Here is an 18259-nt window from a genome sequence, read left to right as displayed (position 1 = left end):
CCATTGTCTCCTTTCCCATTCTATTTTTTTTTTTTTTTTTTTTTTTTGTGGCCCAGGCTGGAGTACAGTGGGGTGATCTCAGCTCACTGCAACCTCCGCCTCCCGGATTCAAGCAATTCTCCTGCCTCAACCTCCCGAGTAGCTGGGATTACAGGCGCTCGCCACCATGCACGGCTAATTTTTTTTTTTTTTTTGTATTTTTAGTAGAGACAAGGTTTCAACATGTCAGGCTGGTTTTGAACTCTTGATCTCAAGTGAACTCCCACCTCAGCCTCCCAAAGTGCTAGGATTACAGGCATGAGCCATAGTGCCTGGTCTCCTTTCCCATTCTTTATCCCAACAGTTTAATGCCCACCTCCACCCCCTCAAATAAATTCCTGTAACTGTCATTTCACTGGGACTTTGGGAGAAAGCAGAGGCAAGACTCTACATCCAGCCACTCAATGTCACCATCGGCTGGTTGTCTATCCCAAATTCTTAGTATATTGCTTAACCCATAGTAAGTGCCCAATAAATATTTGTTGATTTAGGGTCAGTCCTCTGTATCTGTGGGTTCTGCAGCTATGGATTCAACCAACTGCTGATAAAAAAAAAATTTGGAAAAAAACAGGCTGGGCGCAGTGGCTCATGCCTGTAATCACAGCACTTTGGGAGGCCAAGGTGGGCAGATCACTTGAGGTCAGGAGTTCAAGACCAGCCTGGCCAACATGGCAAAACCCCGTCTCTACTGAAATCACAAAAATTAGCCAGGTGTGTTAGTGAGTACCTGTAATCCCAGCTACACAGGAGGCTGAAGCATGAAGAATTGCTTGAACCTGGGAGGTGGAGGTTGCAGTGCACTGTGATCATGTCACTGGGTGACAGAATGAGACTGTGTCTCAAAAAAAAAAAGTATTTGGAAAAAACAATAAAAAATAAGCTGGATGTGGTGGCTCATGCCTGTGGTCCCAGCTGCTCAGGAGGCTGAGGTGGGAGAATCGCTTGAACCCAGGAGGCGGAGGTTGCCGTGAGCCGAGATCTCACCACAGCACTCCAGCCTGAGTGACAAGCGAGACTCTGTCTCAGAAAATAAACACACAAAAAACCCCCAAACAACACATACACACACACAAATATAGATACAAAAATACAGTAGAACAATTATTTAAAGTATACGAGAGGGTGTGTGTGTAGGTTATATGTAAATACTACACCATTTTATATAAAGGATTTGAGAGCATCTTCAGATTTTGGTATTTGAGGGGGTCCTGAAAACAAGCTTCCTCTCCTGCCCCCATACAGAAGGACAACAGTATTAGAGTCACTGTCCTTCCCATCTTTGAAAAAGTTGAGTGCTGGGCAAGGTCACTCACACCTGTAATCCCAGCACTTTGGCAGGCTGAGGCAGGAGGATCGCTTGAGCCCGGGAGTTCGAGATCAGACTGGGCAACACAGTGAGGCCCTATCTCTACAAAAATAATGATGATGATAATAATAAATACTTTTTTTTAAAAAAAGAAAAAGTAGGAACCTGGACTCTGCCCACCAATGAACTGTGTGACCTTGGACAAGCTACTTACAGTCTGCAGCCTTAGTCTCTTCTTCTGTAAAACAGCAATAACAACGATACGTTCTTCAAGCGCCTTGCTCGGTGCCTAGAACATGGCAAGCTCTGGGTTATTTGTGGTTGTGGAAGGGTTCAATATAAAAGCGACACTTCTGGCCGGGCGCGGTGGCTCAAGCCTGTAATCCCAGCACTTTGGGAGGCCGAGACGGGCGGATCACGAGGTCAGGAGATCGAGACCATCCTGGCTAACACGGTGAAACCCCGTCTCTACTAAAAAATACAAAAAACTAGCCGGGTGCGGTGGCGGGCGCCTGTAGTCCCAGCTACTCGGGAGGCTGAGGCAGGAGAATGGCGTGAACCCGGGAGGCGGAGCTTGCAGTGAGCCGAGATCCGGCCATTGCACTCCAGCCTGGGCGGCAGAGTGAGACTCCGTCTCAAAAAAAAAAAAAAAAAAAAAGCGACACTTCTTAGAAAGTCAGTGTTTTACTTAGCTTAAAATTAGCCTTCACACTTTAATTGTAAATTGGTCCCTAATTAATGCCCTTCGGGGCAAAATCTGTGTTTAACCTTACTTGATGCCTAGACAGAGCTAGCAAAGCTTTTCAGCTGAGAGGAATGTGCCGGTCGCCTGGGTCAGGCCGGCGGGGACAACCTGCAGTGGGGCGGCTCCTCACCCTGCCCTGCTCCGCCCCTGGCCTCGGAACCGGTTTGTTGCAGGCGCTCAGCGTGGGAGCCCAGGCACTTACCCACCTCTCGTCGGCCCAAGAGTCCGAGTCAGGCCCACCCTGGCCACGCACTGTTCCCGGCACACGGGTGGAGCAGCCCGTCTCGGTCTTTACTGGGAAGCTCCCCACCCTATGCTTCGAGGACCCCACTTTCTCCAAAGAAGAACCTGAGGCAGCGCCTGGGAAAGCAACTCCATGGCCTCCAGGTCCACCTCGACCCTTTCCTCAGCCCCAGGACCCCGCTGCCTGAACCCCATTACCCCGCGTGCCGGGATCGCCAGCGCCAACCAGCGGCTCCGGCTCCGGCTCCGGCTCCGGCTCGAGGCGCAGGTGGGGGCGGGGCCGGGGCGGGGCCTGAGGAGTCGGCGCCCCGCCCCGCTCCGAGGCCCGCGCCGCCACCGCCTCCACCTCGCCCGAGCAGCGGAGCTCCTCCGAGCGGCAGGCTGAGGCCTGGCTCCGCCCCTCCCGGCCCGGCGCGCCGGCTCCCGCCTCCTTCCCTCTGCTGGCTCCCGCCTCCCTCCCTTTCCGCTGCCGAGGCGGCGGGAGCCGAGCCCGAGCGGACCGAGCCGCAGCCGCAGCCGGGCGGCGGGCGAGAGGCGGCGGCGGCGGCGGGCGGGCCGCGGGCGGTCAGTTGGACGGCGGCGGCGGCGGCGGCGATGCGGCGGCCCCGCTGAGCCCGCCCGCTCCTGGCGCCGGGAGCCTGCCGCGCGAGGCGGCCCGGGCCGGGCGGCAGCATGCGGAGCGGCGAGGAGCTGGACGGCTTCGAGGGCGAGGCCTCGAGCACCTCCATGATCTCGGGCGCCAGCAGCCCGTACCAGCCCACCACCGAGCCGGTGAGCCAGCGCCGCGGGCTGGCCGGCCTGCGCTGCGACCCCGACTACCTGCGCGGCGCGCTCGGCCGCCTCAAGGTCGCCCAAGTGGTAGGTGCCGGGCGGGGCCCCAGGTGCCAGAGGGCGGCCTAGCCGCACGCCTCCCTCCCCGCCCCGCTGCGGGGCCTCCGCCGCGTACCAGCTTGCCGGGGCCGGAGCCCGCTCCTCGCGCCCCCTCTCCCTCGCGGGGTCCCGGTGCCACTCTGCAGCCTCCTTTAGGGACCCCGCCCTCGGCCAGAGCCTGTCCTTCCCAGGCCGGCAGCCTCAGGTGTGCGCCTCCTACCTGAGCACCTGCCCTCGGGCCTACCTGTCCGTTCCGCCCTCGCTCGCGGGAGTCGGTGGCGTTACTGGGCTGGGTGCTGCTGGGAATCCTGCTGTCTCCTGGGTACGGCTGGTCTTAGCAACCTGTGGCAGGTTTTCCCGGCCCGCACAACCTCCAGAAGGTGCTCGTCTGTTTCTGCCTGCGGAGACGAGGGACTGTGGCTTGGTTCCCCCTTGGTATCTAGCTGGGTGCCAGGCGTATATGGTAGGCGCTTAGTAAGTATTTGTTGGATGGAGGCAGGTAGCCCTGATGCCGTGGGGGAGCCTAGGTCTGCCCACAATCTCTACACTGCAGAGGTTTTTGTCCTTCTAACCAAGAAGACAGACTCGGCATCCCGGAATCCACCGCCCAGCACGGTGGCTGGCACTGCCCAATTGGTACCCAGAGTTAAATCTGGGAGGGCAGCCAGTTTTGGAGGTAGCAGAAACAGAGAACTTTCTGTTGGACTTGTCTGTAGTGGAGCTAATTTCTCAGGGTCCTATGTTTTGGCTTCCAGGGTGTTCTGGGCAGGGGCCTCTCAGCTCTGTTCCTGCTTTGTGGTTTTGTAACATGCCTCTCCGGGCAGTTGCTTAGTTCTGTTGTGGACAGGGCATGCTCTAATTCAGAAAAACCTGTGTGCCCCCCCAACATTCCCTGTCACAGGTAGGCCTTCTTCTGAGGCCACCAGCCTCAAAACTTTATAGACGTCTCATAGCCAGAGAAGCCTTGTTCTTGTTCATTCTCTCTCTCTCTTTTTTGAGACCGGGTCTCTGTCGCCCAGGGTGGAGTGCAGTGGTGCGATCGTGGCTCACTGCAGGTTCGACCTCTCAGGCTCAAGTGATCTTCTCACCTCAGCTTCCCGAGTAGCTGGGACTACAAGCACGTTCCATCATGCCCGGTTAATTTTTGTATTTTTGGTAGAGATGGGGTTTCACCATGTTACCCAAACTGGTCTCCAACTACTGGACTCAAGCGATCACCCCTCCTTGGTTTCCCAAAGTGCTGGGATTACAGGCATGAGCCACCGCGCCAGGCCTGGTCCTCCTGTTCCTACTTGAGTGCATAAGCATTCCTTGGGAATAATATAATGTGTGGATACCCTTTAAATAAATGTCCTGGTGTTTGTAAATTACAGAATCATAGGCTGTTTTATGTCTCTCTTGGGTGAAAGGCTTGTTCTGCTGACTGCCGGAGGGTATTTTTGAAGGGCTTTATGGAAAGAAAAATGGATCAGATTATCTGTCTCTTCAGAATTTTAAATTTATCTTATCTGGTAAACTGGAATGTTTTCAAAGATGAATTGGTTTTGTAGTTTGGCATTGCTGTTAGCAAAGAGAATGTAGGAGGTGAAGGGAGGTGTGCAATTGCCTTTTTTCTTTTTTTTTTTGAGACGGAGTCTAGCTCTGTTGCCCAGGCTGGAGTGCAGTGGCACAGTCTCAGCTCACTGCAACTTCCGCCTCCGGGGTTCAAGCGATTCTCCTGCCTCAGCCTCCCGTGTAGCTGGGATTACAGGGGCCCACCACCACGCCCAGCTAATTTTTGTAATTTTATTAGAGATGGGGTTTCACTGTGTTGGCCAGGCTGGTCTCAAACTCCTTACCTCATGATCCACCCACCTCGGCCTCCCAAAGTGCTGGGATTACAAGCATGAGCCATCACACCTGGCCTGCAATTGCCTTTTAAAAGAGGCAGCTAGCCAGTGTTTGAGTATGGGCACAATAGCCCGTACAGGTAATTAGAAACGAATAAGAAAAGAGCAGGGCTTGGTCGAATACCTTGCTTTGTTTGCGCTGTGGGATTTTGAAAGTAAATAGAACTTGCCCCTAAAAGAATCTAGTAAAATAACTGAAATCCAGTTTGTAGACTGTTAGTTATTACTGCATTGCTGGGACTTTGTCACCTAAGTCGAGGGATGGAAGCCGGTGTCATTTATCGTTACCTTTTGGTAAAGTATTGTTTTGTTGTAGCGTTGTTCTTTTCTTCTTTCCTTCTCTTCTCTTCTCTTCTCTTCTCTTCTCTTCTCTTCTCTTCTCTTCTCTTCTCTTCTCTTCTCTTCTCTTCTCTTCTCTTCTCTCTCTCCCTCTCTTTCTCTCTTCTCACTCTTTCTTTCTTTTTTTTTTTTTTTTTGACACTGGGTCTAACTGTTACCCAGGCTGGAGTGCAGTGGCACAATCTTGGCTCACTGCAACTTCCGCCACCTGGGCTCAAGAGACCCACCCACCTCAATCTCCCAAGTAGCTGGGACCACAGACGCACACCACCATGCCCAGCTAATTTTTTGTATCTTTGGTAGAGACAGGGTTTCACTATGTTGCCCAGGCTGGTCTTAAACTCCTGAGCTTAGGTGATTTGCCTGCCTCGGCCTCCCAGTGTGCCTGGATTACAGATGTGAGCCACCATGCCTGGCCTAGAATTGTACTTTTCATCTGGAAGAACTTTTGGGCCTAGCCCCCAAAATCTCACCTAACTCTGTTAATCTCTAGAACTTAAACCCTGAGAGGATATGTGTGGGCGAGTAAAGGAAAAAGACCCGCTTCAAGGGTATGGCAACTTGAAATGGTTTTGGTGTAGTTGGCTTCCCAGCCTTGATAAAAATCCCACAAAACTCCAAGAAATTGGACTCTAAATTTAAACTGGAAAAGAAAATAAGAAGTCATTATGAAGATACTTCTGAGATGTTACAAAACTCAGAATCCATCAAGAAATATAAGTAAGTTCTAACTCTGTGGTTTTGAGAAAAATTTGACTTTTAAAACCCAGGAAGCTAAGGTAGGGGGATTGCTTGAGCCTAAGAGTTCAAGGTCACAGGGAACCATTATGGTGCCTGGGAGTAGCCACTGTGCTCCAGCTTGGGCAACATAGCAGGATCCCATGTCTAAAAATAAATTTAGTTGTGTGTGTGCGTTTTTTTTTTTTTCTTTGAGACGGACTTTCGCTCTTGATGCCCAGGCTGTAGTGCAATGGCTCCATCTCGGCTCACCGCAACCTCTGCCTCCTGCGTTCAAGCAGTTCTCCAGCCTCAGCCTCCCTAGTAGCTGGGATTACTGGCGCCTGCCACCACGCCTGGCTAATTTTTGTATTTTTAGTGGAGATGGGGTTTCGCCATATTGGCCAGGCTGGTCTTGAACTTCTGACCTCAGATGATCCACCTGCCTCAGCCTCCCAAAGTGCTGGGATTATAGGCATGAGCCACTGCAACCGACCATAAATTTAGTTTTTTTAGATTTTTAAATTTTTTTTAGATGGGGTCTTGCTCTGTTGCCCAGGCTGCAGTGCAGTGGCATGATCTTGGCTTACTGCAGCCTCCACCTCCTGGGTTCAAGTGATTCTCCTGCCTCAGCCTCCCGGGTAGCTGAGATTACAGCCACCTGCTATCACGCCCAGCTAAGTTTTGTAATTTTTAGTAGAGACAGGGTTTCCCCATATTGGCCAGGCTGGTCTTGAACTCCCAACCTCAAGTGATCTGCCCACTTTGGTCTCCCAAAGTGTTGGTTGGGGTTACAGGCGTGAGCCCCCGTGTTGGGCTGTAGACTTTTTTGTGATGTTTTTTGTGGCCTATTGCAACCTGTAGATCCTTGCTATTCCAAGTTTGGCCTTCGGCCAGCAGCATTGCCATCACCTCAGGGCTTGTTAGAAATGCAGAATCAGTGGCCGCACCCCAGAACTTCGGAGTCACCTGCATTTAAACAAGATTCCCCAGGTGATCCATGTGTACGTTAAAGTTTGAGACTTACCTTTCTATATCCTTTCAGTGTTAAAAAACCTTGCAACAGGCCGGGCTCACGCCTGTAATCTCAGCACTTTGGGATTCCGAGGTGGCTGGATCACTTGAGGTCAGGAGTTCAAGACTAGCTTGGACACCACGGTGAAATACAAAAATACAAAAATATTAGCCGGGCATAGTAGCGGGTGCCTGTAATCCCAGGTACTCCAGAGGCTGAGGCAGGAGAAGCACTTGAACCTGGGAGGCAGAGGTTGCAGTGAGCTGAGATCATGTCATTGCACTCCAGCCTGGGTGACAGAGCAAGACTCCGTCTCAAAAACCAAAAACAAACCTCACACAGGTGCTAGCAACCAGCTTTCAATAAATAGTCAACCTTAAGGCTGAGATTTTTCTGTAAAATGAGCCTGCCAATACCTCCCTCAAAGGATTAAGAAAATGAAATAATATGTGTAAGTTAGTACCTACCGTATCAGGCATCTAATTGATGTTCAATAAATGTTAGCTGTCATAGTGCTAACAATGCCTGTCTCTAAAGAAACTTTGTTAAAATATCACCAAAAAACATAATTATATATTTGAATTAAAGATAGTTTATTTTTTTTTTTTGAGACTGAGTCTGGCTCTGTCGCCCAGGCTGGAGTGCAGTGGCCGGATCTCAGCTCACTGCAAGCTCCGCCTCCCGGGTTTACGCCATTCTCCTGCCTCAGCCTCCGGAGTAGCTGGGACCACAGGCGCCCGCCACCTCGCCCGGCTAGTTTTTTTTTTGTATTTTTTAGTAGAGACGGGGTTTCACCGTGTTAGCCAGGATGGTCTCGATCTCCTGACCTTGTGATCCGCCCGTCTCAGCCTCCCAAAGTGCTGGGATTACAGGCTTGAGCCACCGTGCCCGGCTAAAGATAGTTTAATTCCTTATGATTTAAGTTAAATTGGTATTTTTAATGGAATGTGATTTGATAGTAAAGCTAATCTGAAACATTACGAAAAAATTAAACTGTGCAGTTGCATAGATTCTTTTTTTCTTTTTCTTTTTGAGACAAGGTCCTGCTCTGTGCCCAGGCTGGAGTGCAGTGGTACAGTCATAGCTTAATGCAACCTCGACCTCCTGGGCTCAAGCGATCCTTCCACCTCAGCCCTCCAACTAGCTGGGACTACAGGTGTGTGCCACTATGCCTGGCTCATTTTTAAATTTTTTGTAGAGACAGGGTCTCCCTATGTTGCCGAGGTTGGTTTCGAACTCGTGAGCTCAAGCAGCCCTCCCTCTTCAGCTTCTCAAAGTGCTGAGATTACAGGCATGAGTCACTTACCTTGTCCTATATCTTTTCAAAATGAAACCTGTACGTATCTCTTAGTTGGGGAGAATGAACTGATTTAAATTATCTTCTTCCTCCTTGTGTGAATTCTTTTTTTTTTTAAATGAATAGAGACAGAGTCTCATTATATGTTGCCCAGGTTGGTGGCAAACTGGGATTACAGGCGTGAGCCACCACACCTGATCCACATCCCTTTCTTGAGCCCTTCCCATGCCTAGATGACTTTCTGACTATATATTTGTGTAGGACTTTTTTTTTTTTTTTTTTTTTTTTGAGACGGAGTCTGGCTCTGTCGTCCAGGCTGGAGTGCAGTGGCCGGATCTCAGCTCACTGCAAGCTCCCCCTGCCGGGTTTACGCCATTCTCCTGCCTCAGCCTCCGGAGTAGCTGGGAGTACAGGGGCCCGCCACTGCGCCCTGCTAGTTTTTTGTATTTTTTAGTAGAGACGGGGTTTCACCGTGTTAGCCAGGATGGTCTCGATTTCCTGACCTCGTGATCCGCCCGTCTCGGCCTCCCAAAGTGCTGGGATTACAGGCTTGAGCCACCATGCCCGGCCGTGTGTAGGACTTTTTAATAACAAAAGATGGGTAATAGGAATTTTTTTTTTTTTTTTTTGAGTTGGAGTCTCGCTCTGCCGCCCAGGCTGGAGTGCAGTGGCCGGATCTCAGCTCACTGCAAGCTCCGCCTCCCGGGTTCACCCCATTCTCCTGCCTCAGCCTCCCGAGTAGCTGGGACTACAGGCGCCCGCCACCTCGCCCGGCTAGTTTTCTGTATTTTTTAGTAGAGACGGGGTTTCACCGTGTCGGCCAGGATGGTCTCGATCTCCTGACCTCGTGATCCGCCCGTCTCGGCCTCACAAAGTGCTGGGATTACAGGCTTGAGCCACCGCGCCCGGCCGGAATTTTTTTTTTTAAAGACAGATTTTTTTGTTCTGTCACTCAGGCTGGAATGCAGTGGCATGATCGTAGCTCACTGTAACTTCGAACTTCTGGGCTCAAGGGAGCCTCCTGCCTCAGCTTCCTGAATAGCCAGGACTACAGGCATGCGCCACTAGGCGCTGCTAATTTTTTTTATTTTTGTAGAGAGGAGGTCTTGCTATGTTGCCTCAAACTATAGGCTAATCTCGAACTCCTGGGCTCAAGCAATCCTACTGTTTTGGTCTCCCAAAGTGCTGGGATTACAAGTGTGAGTGACTGCGCCTGACCTGGAAATGTTTAAACGCAAATTTTAGCTCTGCTGATTTTGATGCCTCTTAGTCTCATCACATCTGAGTTCCTCATTTGTACAGTATGGGTGGTAATGACTGAGCATTTTAGGAATTGTAAGAATTAAGAGGTTAATGTTTGATAGTTGCTTTCCTATGTAACTCAAAAACAAATGTGAGTATTTGCACTTCAGGGGTGGGTAATGGCATATCTTTTATTTGATGGAAACCTTGTTAGTTTTTTAATCTCAAGCCAGTCAGCAGAATCCCTGGCTGGTTGCTGTTCTCTGGAGGATGTGCAGGGGTGGGGCAGTAATACATGATAGAAATCATCTACAACACAAATATAGCCACATTTACAAAGCTGCAACTTTGAGAAATGACTGGCTGTAGACATAGCACTGCGTTTATCAGCCCCACATCTCCTCAGTTCTGTTGGAGGGGCTGGTTCAGTTGAGGTTCAGCTGGGTTCCTGATTAGTAAGAGCTGGTCAAATGACCAGGCAGAAACACAATGACCCTGGTCAAACCCTGAAGGGTTCTGCGTTTTGTTTACTACTGAAGATTGCTTTGTACTCCTGGCTCCCATTTAGCCCTGAAGTCATGCATGTACAAGCGCATAAGGGTAGATGAAGCAGTGGGTTTCTCTATTTTGGATTCTCAGATCCACCATTCTGTGGCTTCTTGTAAAACAGTCCCATTTTCCTTTAGGAAGATTCTTATCTTTTGGAGTTGTCTTCCTGATCAAGGACTTGGAGTCAAATAAGTTCTAGCAGAAAAGCAAAGTTATAATTACTCTTAAGTTTTTTTGATGATTAAAAATAGTGAAATTATAATCCACGACCTTAAAAGAAGTTAAGTATAGAGTATACATGTGTTTTACAAAACCACACAAAGACTGTTCAAGAAAATGATACTACAGACCAATATTCCTCATATGAACACAGACACAGAAACCCTCAACAAAATACCATATAGAAAATAAAACCCAGCATAATGTAGAAAGAGTAATGCACCAAACCAATTGTGATTTATCCCGGGAACAAAAGGTTGGTGCAGTTTTTGAAAGTAAATGTTATAGGTGTACACCATATTAACAGCTTAAAACAACAGGCCAGGCACAGTAGCTTATGTCTGTAGTCCCAGCACTTTGGGAGGCTGAGGCAGGTGGATTGCTTGAGCCCAGGAGTTCAAGACCAGCCTGGGTAACATGGTGAAGCCGCTTCTCTACAAAAAATACAAAAATTAGCATGGCATGCTTGTGCATGCCTGTAGTCCCAGCTATAGGATAAGGTGGGAGAATTGCTTGAGCCCAGGAGGTCAAGGCTGCGGTGAGCCATGATTGTACCACTACACTCCAGCCTGGGCAACAGAGTGAGACCCTTTCTCAAAAACAAAATAAAACGCAAAGCCACATGATTATATCATTTGATGCACAAAGAAAAACTTTTGACAAAATTCAGTACTTTTCCATAATAAATGTTGTCAGCAAACTTGGAAGAGAAAGGAACTTCTTCAACCTGAAAAAGGGCATCTACAAAAAAACTACAGCTAACATTATACTTAGTGGGGAAATAATGAATGCTTCCCCCCTATGATGGGAAGCAGGCAATGACGTCTGCTGTCATCACTCATATTCAAGATGACACTGGAGTCCTAGACATTGCAAAAAAATTAATAGGAGGCATACAGAATGGAAATAAATAAAGCTGTTCCTATTTGCATATGGCGTGATTATCTAGGTAAATAATCACATGGGAATATATAAAAATCCTCCTAGAACTAAGTGAGTTAGCAAGGTTACATGATATAAGGTCAACACACAGTAATCAGTAGTATTTTTACATCCTAGCAATAAATCATTGGAAATTAAAACAAAAAACCAGCATCAGTTATAACAGCACCGAAAAAAATGAAATTCTTAGATATAAATCTCACAAAACACGTTTAGGATCTGCTCAGTGAAAACTACGAAACACTGAAGAAAGAAATCAAAGATAACCAAAATAAGTGGACAGGCATTCTGTGTTCATTGGGATTGGAAAACTCGATATAGTTAAAATATTAGTTCTCCACAAATGATCTATAGGTTTAATACAATCCTAGCAAGGTTTTTTTGTAGGTAGAAGAATGCTGATTCTAAACTTCATATGGAAAGTCAAGTTAGCCAGGCAAAGGGCTAGTGGTGGTTGATGGAGGTATGTTCCAGGGAGAGAGAATAACAGGACATGAAGTCACCCTTGTTTAGGGTAGAATGTGTGTGTGTGTGTGTGTGTGTGTGTGTGTGTGTGTTGAGGGGAGTGTTTCTGAGAGGATGATGGACTTTGTATCTTTTATTGGCCTTGAGACGTTTGGCAAGTTACTTGTTCACTCAGGCAACAAGCAGATCTCCTGCAGGTCTCTCACTTGGGGATTTTAAGTTGGGGATAATGGTAGTACTACGGTGCTGGTGAGCCCACCATGCTCCCTAGCTCAGCGTCTCAAGACACCACGTCATCAAAGCCTGTTGGAGGTTGCTATGGTCTGAATGTTGGTGTTCCCCCAAAATTCAGATGTTGTAACCCCACACCCAGTGTGATAGTATTAAGAGGTGGAGCTTTTTGGGAAGTAATTAAGTCATGAGGGCTCAGCCCTCGTGAATGGGATTAGTGCCCTTTTAAAAGAGGTTGAAGGGAGTGTCCTTGCTCATTCTGCCATGTGAGGACACATAGAAAGTGCCATCTGTGAAGAATGGGCCCTCACTCAGATACTGAATCTGCTGGCACCTGGATCTTGTACTTTCTAGCCTCCAGAACTATGAGCAATAAATTTCTATTTATAAATTACCTATTTTACGGTATTTGGTTATAGCAACCTGAACAGACTTATGGTGATACAGAATATCTCTGGAATGATACAAGTTGGGGAACTGGGTGGCTGAGGGCCAGGGTAGCAGGGAGACATTTTGTGCTGTATAACTATTTGTACCTTTTGTATTTTATTTTATTTTTGAGACAGTGTCTCGCTATGTTGCCTAGGCTGGTCACAAACTCCTGGGCTCAAGCGATCCTCTTGCCTTCAGCTCTCAAAGTCCTAGGTTTACAGGCATGAGCCACACTGCTCCCAGCCCTTGAATTTTATACCACATGCAAGTACCTTCTATTCAAAAATTACTAAAATAGTAGATGTTACTAGCTCTACCTTAGTATAGCCTTAAAGCTCATATACTGACTGTAATCTTTAACTTTTCATAACTTTCTTTGTAATTTGGAGGCCCTTGGGAAGAATGATTTAAATAATACAGACCACTTGGACAAACTTGAAGCTTAAATTGTTTTAAAATGCACTTTTCTGTAAAAAAAACAAGCATTCTACACAATAGTGGGTGCTTAATAAATTTGTTGATGCTAATGGAAAACTTCTTCCATTTGAAGGAAATTTACCCTCATTTTGTTAGTGAAAATGTTGTAGCATTAAAGAAAATTAGAAATCAGAAAAATAATCATTGTATTAGGACAGACTCAAATGAAAAGAACTTGGGATTTTGTTCCTTTCTAAAGGCTACATATGATCCCCTGTGGCAAAGTCTGGTGATTACGGTTTCTAGTTTTTTGCTATTAGGAAGATGCGTCAATAAATGTCCTCATGAGTGTAGCCTGGATTCTTCTTTTGAATTATTATTTTTGGTTAAATTTCAGGGAGTGCTTTTACTACATCAGAGGACAAGACCACCACATTTCTGAACATTCCAAAAAAAAAATATACAGACTTGGTTGACATTTTCCCCCACAACATATCTGAAGGTCTCAGTTTATTCCAGGTTTCCCAGTGTGCTTACCCACAGGTACAGACAACTGGGAAATGGTGACCTCTGTAAGTCTTAATGGCTCCTCCTGGACTACAGGGCTAAATTAATTCTTTCTGCACAACTTTGGAGGAACTTTGTTCTTTTTTTTTTGAGACAGAGTCTCAGTCTGTCACCGAGGCTGGAGTGCAGTGGCGCAATCTCGGCTCACTGCAACCTCCACCTCCTGGATTCAAGTGATTCTTCTGCCTCAGACTTCCCAACTAGCTGGGACTACAGGCATGTGCCACCATGCCTAGCTAACTTTTATATTTTTAGTACAGATGGGGTTTCACCATGTTGGCCAGGATGATCTCGATCTCTTGACCTCGTGATCCGCCCGCCTCGGCCTCCCAAAATGCTGGGATTACAGGCATGAGCCACCGTGCCCTGCTCTGGAACTTTGTTCTTACTTAGAAATCAGGCCAGGCACGGTGGGTCATGCCTGTAATCCTAGCGCTTTGGGAGGCCAAAGTGTACAGATAGCGTGAGCTCAGGAGTTCGAGACCAGCCTGGGTAACATGGTGAAACAGCATCTCTACTAAAAATACAAAAAATTGTCCGGGTGTGGTGGTACATGCCTGTAGTCCCAGCTACTCAGGAGGCTGAGGCACAAGAATCGCTTGAACCTGGGAGACGGAGGTTGCAGTGAGCCAAAATTGCACCACAGCACTCCAGCCTGGGCGATAGAGTGAGACCCTGCCTCAAAAAACAAACGAAGAGGAAATCAGTAAGAATCTTTCCCAGGTTATGGCACTCCAAAGGATGCTTAGAGGTAAGGATAGGGCTATGTGTCAGGATGCTTCTCTCTCGGTAGAATGAATGCATACCTGGGTGCCTGGGAGAGAGCTCTTTCCAGCCTAAAGTCATGCTGTACAGACTTGAGCAGCACCACACGTGTGGCCTACCCCATTAAGGACTGAGATATGTATGGAAGCTGGGGTTGATTTTTTTTTTTTTTCTTCCCCCACAGCGGTCTTCCCTGAGCCATTGAAATAGCCTGGAAATACCAGCATGGGGTCTTCAACCTATAGCTGCTATCACTGACTCTCGCATCCTTATTTCTGGAAGTAACCCCAAACGCTTTTTGCAGGATGACATGGGTTTCCTTTGGAAAATAAAGTTACTTATTAGAGAATAGAGCAGAAGTGATCACAGATAATACATTTTCCCAGACAGTCTCAATTTCCTGTGCTGCCTCATCAGACCATATATAAGTATAATCCTAAATTTTAAATACTTATTTTACTATAAATTGCAAAGTATTCTAAGCGTTGAAATTATAGCAATTCATGTAACAGTACCCATGTGCTCACAATATACCCTGATATTTTTGTTTGGAAAATAAGGTGATTCCTGGAGAACAGGCTGTGTGTACAAGAGAAGTAACAAGCAAGGGGAGATGAGATGGGATTTGGGCTTATTGGCAAGGTGGGGCCTCAGGGCTCCAGGAAGGAGGAAGGATATAGACTGGGAGAGGTAGAGAGGAAGAGAGCAGGAACCCCTGCTCAGGGGGATGACTTTGGCCTGTCTGCTGACTTAAACTTTGACCTCCAGAGCATGGCTCTAGAGCAGGGCTGCAGCAGGCTGGAGAAGAGGCTGATAAGTAGAAGGGCTCAAGCTCAGAAAGTGACACCTCCGGGGGGAGAAGATACTGCTTGTTTAAGTATTTGGAAACTATCCTATTTTTAAACAGTTTAACTTCTTGATGGGGGAGGATTTTTGTGAAAAATTCTCAACTTAAAGCAGTGGGTGGGTGGAGGTGTTCGGGCTTCATTGCAATGCCTCTCGTGTGTGGCCTTTTCTCCTGATGCTGGCTATCACTGGTTTTCAGAGTGGGGTCCTGGGATCACTAGAGTTTATTAAGGTAGTAATGGGGGATTGAGAGTTAGAATGAGGGCTGGGGGGTGCAGTGGCTCACGCCTGTAATCCCAGCACTTTGGGAGGCCGAGGCAGGCAGATCACTTGAGGTCAGGAGTTCGAGACCAGCCTGGCCAACATGGTAAAATCCAGACTCTACTAAAAATGCAAAAAAAAAAAAAAAAAAAAAAAAAAAATTAGCTGGGCTTGGTGGTGGGTGCCTGTAATCCCAGCTACTCGGGAGGATGAGGCAGGAGAATCGCTTGAACCCGGGGAGGTGGAGGTTTCGGTAAGCTGAGATCGTGCCACTGCTCTCCAGCCTGGGCGACCGAGGGAGACTCTGTCTCAAAAACAAACAAAAAAAAGAGGGCCTGGGTACTAATTATATTTCAAAAAGTCTATACTCTAAATGACAGTAAGCAGAATAAGGCAGATTTCTGCTTACATTAAGCAGAATGAAGTAAAATTTCTTCCCTCTGACTGGAATTTTATAATACTGATTACTTCAGGTTGATCAGAGCTTTCAGTAAGCTTTTGATTAATATGCACCTGTCATCTTTGCACTCAGGGTTTATTCTCTCATCCCTCACCCCCTTCCTGAAAATGCCCACTTAGCTATTTTTATTTTTTAAATTAGGCAGCCTCCTGCACCAGAATAGGCTCAAAGAGATTCCCACTTGGCTCTGTTCTTCTGGTTCCTGCTCAAAAGAGACCTTCCCTATCCCCCGCATCTGGAATAGAACACTCCCCCACCTCACTCTGCCTTACTGTTGACACTATTGACCCCTCTCACCCTGCTTGATTCTTCTCCGGAGCATTGACCATCCAGCTGGAAGGTCAGCTCCACAGGAGCAAAGACTTAGCTTTCAAGTTCCCTGCCGTGTCCCATGTCTAAACCAGGGTCTGGCACACAGTTGAATGTACGTATTTGTTTAATAAAAGAAAAAAATGGGCCGGGGGTGTTGGCTCACGCCTGTAATCCCAGCACTTTGGGAGGCTGAGGCGGGCGGATCACGAGGTCAGGAGATCAAGACCATCCTGGCTAACATGGTGAAACTCCGTCTCTATTGAAAATACAAAAGATTAGCTGGGTGTGGTGGCGGGCGCCTGTAGTCCCAGCTACTCGGGAGGCTGAGGCAGGAGAATGGCGTGAGCCCGGGAGGCGGAGCTTGCAGTGAGCCGAGATGGTGCCACTGCACTCCAGCCTGGGTGACAGAGCAAGACTCCGTCTCAAAAAAAAAAAAAAAAAAAAAAGAAAAAAATGGGTTACTAATATAGTTTGTAAGGTCAAGTTTTTGAAAACATGGAATCCATGGGGAAAATTTATACACACACACACACACACACACACACACACACACACAAAACTAGACTATTTGAGGTGGAAACTATTGGAGAGAAAGTATGGAAATAAAATGCCATTGTAATTACTTTTTCTTTTTTTAACTTTAAGTAGACTATCTATTGCTACTAGGAAACAGAAGCTTTTGCTTAGGAGACAGATTTTTGTAAAAGTTGGGGAAACCATAAGAGGCTTTGCCAATCTTTTTGCCTAGAACAGTGTAAAATGAAAACCAGGATTCTGTAATTATTATTGAAGTTGTCTGCTTTCTGATTAACACGTTCAGAAAGAGAGAGGCTTGTATCTGTCAAGCCAGTATCTTTCAAGAAACACTTTTCAGGCAAAGAAAAAGTCCCAACTGGGATTGAAGCTGAGGGTCATAGTGATTATTTTTATAAAGCTTTCTGATTAAAATAAAAGAACAGCCATTCCATGAGGCCTGCAAAGGGAGACTGGAGATCTTCAGTGAAGGCTAGAGAAGGCTATAGGAAATACTGTTAAGCCAGAATTTTGTTGCTGACAATTTCAAATGAATGGATAAGTCTGAGAATTAAATGAGTTAGTAAACACTTAAAATGTTCAGAGTTTAATCAGATGTGGATAGTTCTGGATGTTTTCTTTGCTGCCACTGCGATTTGATGACTGGTGCAGTGGAAGCCTTCATTTTTGTGGTTTCCCGTTTATTCCAGCACCACTGTGAAAAACAGTTTAAGGCTAAAAGATTTTTGTGCCAGTAAAAAAAAAAACAACCCAGAAACAATGAGTCTTCCAGTGGTAGTTGCTTCCTCAGCTTGTCTACTTTCTTTCACCCATTTTCAGGCCAAGCCCTAGAAATGCGTATAACTTGAGATTAAGAGTTGGCTAAATAACTTGAAAGTTAGATCAAGATCAGTAACTAGATGTTGGTAAAAATGCTATCATTCACCCCTTTTAAAAAAATCCATACTTTATATACACTTGAGTGCCTAGGGTGGGCCAGGTACTATTAGACAGACATAAATAAGACAAAAATCTCTGCTTCCGAAGAGCTCCCAGAGCTCTTGGGAGTAAGGGTTTGGAATGGGGCAGACAGAAGTACTCAAACCATTGGACCACCTGAGCCAGGGGCTGTGATAAAGGCCTGGGAATAGTGGGCTTGGCAGGAAGCACTTGTGGCCATTTGGGAAAGGGGCACATTGCTGTAAGATGCTGAATGGCCAATGCCTGGAATAAGGAGGGTGTGCCTGTGGCAAAGGAATATCCCAGGTGCCAGGGTCCAGCCCAGAAAGGGGTGGTAAGAGGTGAGTCAAGTGTAGTTCACCAGGCAAAGGTATGGAAGGGAAGGGCAAGTGATTCGACAAATGGGGCAGGGTGAGGGGGACCCAGGCTGGGGAGGGGTTGGTTTGTTAGACTGATGAATTTGGATTTTTCTAAATGACATGGGGAACAGTTATAACTGTGGCCATTGAACGCTTGAAATGTGGTTGGTACGAATTGAAATATGCGTAAATACAAAATACACCCTGAATTTTAAAGATTTAATAGAGAAGGCCGGGCACGGTGGCTCACGTCTGTAAT

The 18259-nt window shown here is 47.1% G+C and overlaps 1 protein-coding gene across 2 annotated transcripts in view; it reads left to right on the top strand.

Annotated features, from left to right (window-relative positions):
• The first annotated feature begins 2659 nt into the window (after positions 1 to 2659).
• Positions 2660 to 18259, top strand: part of CMTM4 (CKLF like MARVEL transmembrane domain containing 4) — an 81983-nt gene continuing 66383 nt past the window's right edge. The window contains exon 1 of one of the 2 annotated variants that reach the window (XM_025369702.1): positions 2660 to 3104. In XM_025369702.1, the coding sequence (XP_025225487.1) occupies positions 3006 to 3104 (99 nt within the window). In that variant the 5' untranslated portion in view covers positions 2660 to 3005. Of the gene's footprint in view, positions 3192 to 18259 lie in introns of both variants that reach the window. The other variant, XM_025369701.1, reaches the window with a different exon arrangement.

Source organism: Theropithecus gelada, chromosome 20 (assembly GCF_003255815.1).
Source record: "Theropithecus gelada isolate Dixy chromosome 20, Tgel_1.0, whole genome shotgun sequence".
Lineage (NCBI taxonomy): Eukaryota > Metazoa > Chordata > Mammalia > Primates > Cercopithecidae > Theropithecus > Theropithecus gelada.
Note: the sequence above shows the minus strand (reverse complement) of the source record. Positions and strands in the feature narration are given on the sequence as shown.